General features: G+C 48.7%; 1 protein-coding gene across 1 annotated transcript; it reads right to left on the reverse strand.

Moving 5' to 3' along the window:
• Positions 1-460: 460 nt before the first annotated feature.
• Positions 461-3,609, reverse strand: LOC125506733 (calcium uniporter protein 3, mitochondrial-like). The gene is made up of 2 exons (XM_048671468.1): positions 2,976-3,609; positions 461-1,060 (listed from the first exon to the last, which is right to left on the reverse strand). Exons 1-2 carry the CDS (start codon positions 3,462-3,464, stop codon positions 563-565), a joined length of 987 nt encoding a protein of 328 aa, XP_048527425.1. The 5' UTR covers positions 3,465-3,609; the 3' UTR covers positions 461-562.
• Between the last annotated feature and the right edge of the window lie 559 nt (positions 3,610-4,168).

Here is a 4,168-nt window from a genome sequence, read left to right on the forward strand (position 1 = left end):
TGCATCTGCATCATGACATGACATAGTCCAAAAACAGACCAGGCCATAACAAAAATCTTAAATGCTGACGGCCCTGGTGCCTTCCGCGGCGTAGCCGTTGAAAGATGCCCTTTCTGATGCTCTTGATTCTTCAAGATCACATTGATTTTTCCTAAAGAATAAGCCTAGACCAAACCATGAGAAATAAAAGATATTATCATGGATTATGACCCTGCCTACTTGAAGAGAATAATCGCTGAAGATCCCTTGCCAGCATGCATTTTGGACAAGTTGAGCCACAGGAGCTGGATGACAGTTCCTTGGTTTGTGATCATTTTTTTTTCCTTTCCATTTTTCTTCCCAAAGATTGTTTACAGCCGGTATGTACACGCTGACTTCTCTCGTCTACTACCCTCACAGTCACAGCTCACATGCATCCATCCATCAGGACACAGGCATTTCACAACGAACAATCTGAATCTGATCTCGTCAATGAGTATGCTTCGCATCCACATTCCACAACGGTACATGAAGCAGCAGCAGCAGCCACATCAAATGGGCATAAAAAATTCCAAGCAACACATCAATCACAATGGCAGTGAGAATGGCAATGGTGGTGGCTCTCCTGCGACGACGCGCAGGGGCTCTGAGGATGTAGGGCCGGGAGGCCACAGGCTCGCCGGAGCTCGCTGTACCGGCGGACATCAAAATCCCGGGCTTTCATCAGACGCTTCTGCTTCACCGCAAAACGGCTCTGGAAGAAGCCCTCGAACGACGGCTCCCTCTTGGTCCGGAGGAAGAAGGCGTAGCCGGCCATGAAGTACGTGGACGTCACAAAGAAGCAGATGGGCTCCATGACGTCCCAGGAGAGCTCCCAGAATGTGAGCCTCATGAAGCCGGCCGTTTGGAGGGCTAGGGCAGCCAGCCCTCCCCACAGCTCCCGCCGCACCTGGCGCGTCGCCATGCGGTCGATGTCTACCTTCTGGGCCTCCATGGCCTTCAGCTCCTCCCTTGCGGGGTGATTCTCAGCAACAGATAGCCCTCGCGGAATGGGTATGGCCTTCTCAATTGCTTTCACAACCTGAAATTTGAACAAAAAGGACAAAAACATTTCCAAATTTTACTTGGCTGCTCTTCTTTTCAAGGGAGATCCATCAAAGAAAGAGCAATGCTGGAAGGACAGAAACATTTAGCTCAAACTGTACATGCTTGGATTTTCAAAACAAGTGCAAAATGTTTTTCTGCTATCCTCCACATAGATTCAAATACCATTCAAAAGAAAATGTTCTTTTTTGTTAAGTTAGTATTGGGTATTAAACATATTGACTGCACGCCTTAACACCCATGTTGAAGAGTTGCATGACAAAGTTGCCAGGCTATAACAGCAGATACAGCTACAAGACTAAATCATGCAAAAGCTTTTCCACAAATAGTTTTGTCGCCGCCAACAGCCACAACTTGCAAGGGGTAGCTTGTCAAGTTATGGTGACCACGGAGGGACCTAGCAAAAACAAACAATAAATCGTACCACTTATCTTACCTGTGAGCGCTATGACCTAATCAGAACCAGATGGCATGTGATGATGTTCCTAAACTTTGTTTAGGTCCACCCAGAACTTATTTTTGGGTGGGAAGGTCACCAAGATAAGAGTAGATTTGTCATTGACTTGTTAGCCTTGTGTTAGTCTCCTATTTTTCAAATGGGAAGGGATGCAGCTTATTTATTCAGCAGGAAATAACAACAGCATTTTTTTAGTACTTCATATCTCATGAAAACAAATAGTAGTAACAAGATCAATTCTATACACTGTTTTAAGATGCAGGTAACGGATTGAATTCTCTAAACAAAATACAAAAGATGGAAGTAAATAGCTTTCACCCTAACAAACGAACCGAACCAGTGACAAGGACGCCACATGATGGGCCATTCTGGTGTCGCAATTGCTAAAAAGGGCTGATCTCATGGCCACAACAGGCACTACTTCTTATGCAAACGGTAGTAGTTCTACATCTTCCACTATGTAACCAACTAAATCGTTGTGATGCATAACATGCTCAAAGGTAAATCAACCCACCACCACCACTGACATGATTGCACTGTGATTTGAATCTTCTACCATGCAATTCAAACAGCAGATTCATACTATCAATTTCTTATCACTGCCATCTAATTGTAGATCAGATAACAGCAAGTGGAATGATGCTTCACTAATGTGTCCTTTAAACTCTAGAGTAGAAAAACCGATGTACTGCAGTATGAACATCTATATGACTACAAATGGAAATGATGAAGTTGAAAACATGTGCTCAAAAACAGTACTAGTAGGGATGATGGCCCACTTCCAATTCCCAAAATAACGGAGCCATTATCATCACCATGGTGACTAGATGCCAACCAATCTGAATATAGAGAATGATCATGAATGTTCTTTTCTGGGTGCCCAACGGCAGCTAGGTTCTCCTCATGTTCATTCATCGGAGATTTTTCTTTTTTTGTAATTTAGCAAAACTGTCGTTTAGTTTCTTCCCTCCTCAGATTTAGATCGAGGGGTAGGAATTAGATTTGTTGTTTTCCTTCTGGTTTTGAGAGAAGAAAGGAAACTCCCATCTTGGAACGGAACGGAACGGACGGGGGGCAAGTAAAATCCCCCAAACTTTTGGTGTCACAACTGCTCTATTGTTTTAGAACACCGCCGTTTCTTTGGTTCATTTCCTGTTGGGAGAAACATGCAAAACACGCGAAAAATCTCGTCAGATCTCTAGCCTTGTGAAATCCGTACCCGGTCACCCGGATTAAAATGAACAGTAGAACATGAGAAGAGAGCAGAACAGGGGAACCAACAGCGTGTCTTTTTTTTGTCTGTAAAAGACGCTAACTGCAAGGCAAAACTAGACCAAAAAGGTTGGGAGGGATCAAGCAACATTTATACAGGTCATTGATTTGATTTGAAGCGGCGAAATGGGAGGCGGGGAGGGGGAGGAGGGGAGGGCCGTACCATTTCGGGCCTGAGGAAGACGGTCCTGCCGAGCACAATGACGGATCCGGACTCGTCGAGCGCGCGCGCGACGGAGGGCCCGTCGTCGGCGCCCGCGGCGTCGCAGCAGAGGCGCAGGTACTCCGCGTAGGGCACGGTGCCCTCGCGGGAGGCCCGCACCCGCGCGCGCGCCGCCTCCATCTGCGTGGCGCGCAGCACCTTCCGCGCCTCCTCCACCGTGAGGCTGCCCACGACCGCGGCGGCCTCCCTCGTTGGTGGCGGCTGGGGCCGGGCCGGGGCGGGGGGTACGAGGCCGTCGAGGTTGATGCGCGGGAAGGAGACGCCGAGGTGGTCGCGGATCCGGTCGGCGAGGGGCATGAATCCCACGTCCGGGGGCACGGCGGGGCGGAAGGCGGGGCGCTCCTGCATGAAGCGGCGGGGCGTCCCGTAGGCCTGCTGCGGCGCCGCCGCGAAGCGCTGCGCGACGGCCCTCCTCAGCGCGGCCGCCATTGCTGTCTCGGTGCTCCGCTGCTGGCTCCGGACCCGAGGAGCGGGCGGGGGGAGAAGAGGAGGGAAGGGGAGTGGAATCGAGCGGAAGGTAGGGTTAATCGGGTCGGGGCGGTTGATTTGCGGTGGAAGGAATGGTGGGGCGTGGGCGGGCTATTTATACCCCCGCCGCTTGCGTCCGGGCTGTTCGAGTTCGAGCCAGGCTGCGGCCCGCCCACGCCAACGGCGCGACCCGCCCCGCCCCGAGTTCCCGTCGCGTGTAGTAATCTTTGGCACTGGAGTTTTCACAGGCTAGCAGCTTTGATTTTCTTTAAAATTTACCCATTTTAACTTCACACGTTGGTCGTCGTCCTCTCTAGTAGTTTTTCTTTCTTTCGGTTCATCCCTTCTGCCTCTCCGGCGGCATTTGGAAAATGACACCTTCGAGACTTCGACACATCATCTCCAAATGTTTTTTTTTTTGTTATACACAAAGGAAAACGATTATTTTACAAGATGGCGTACTTCCTTCATTCATTTTTATAAAACCTTGAAAACATTTTAGACAATGTATAAAACGGTTTATTTCAAATTGTCTGAAATAACTTACAAAAATGAACGGAGGGAGTAATATTAGACTCTTCATTTCATTTGGTCTATCGATACACGTAGCGGACTAACAAGTATAGTACGTTTGAAGAACAGTTTTGCCCGCAGAAAGAAAAAAG

The sequence above is a fragment of the Triticum urartu genome, chromosome 1 (assembly GCF_003073215.2).
Source record: "Triticum urartu cultivar G1812 chromosome 1, Tu2.1, whole genome shotgun sequence".
NCBI lineage: Eukaryota > Viridiplantae > Streptophyta > Magnoliopsida > Poales > Poaceae > Triticum > Triticum urartu.

What these genes read in the sequence shown, in the direction of transcription:
- LOC125506733 (XM_048671468.1), bottom strand. Translation starts at nt 3,464, where the DNA reads ATGGCGGCCGCGCTGAGGAGGGCCGTCGCGCAGCGCTTCGCGGCGGCG. An exon ending in TCTTCCTCAGGCCCGAAATG is followed by an intron (nt 1,061 to 2,975) that starts GTACGGCCCTCC and finishes TTCAAATTTCAG; the next exon opens with GTTGTGAAAGCAATTGAGAA.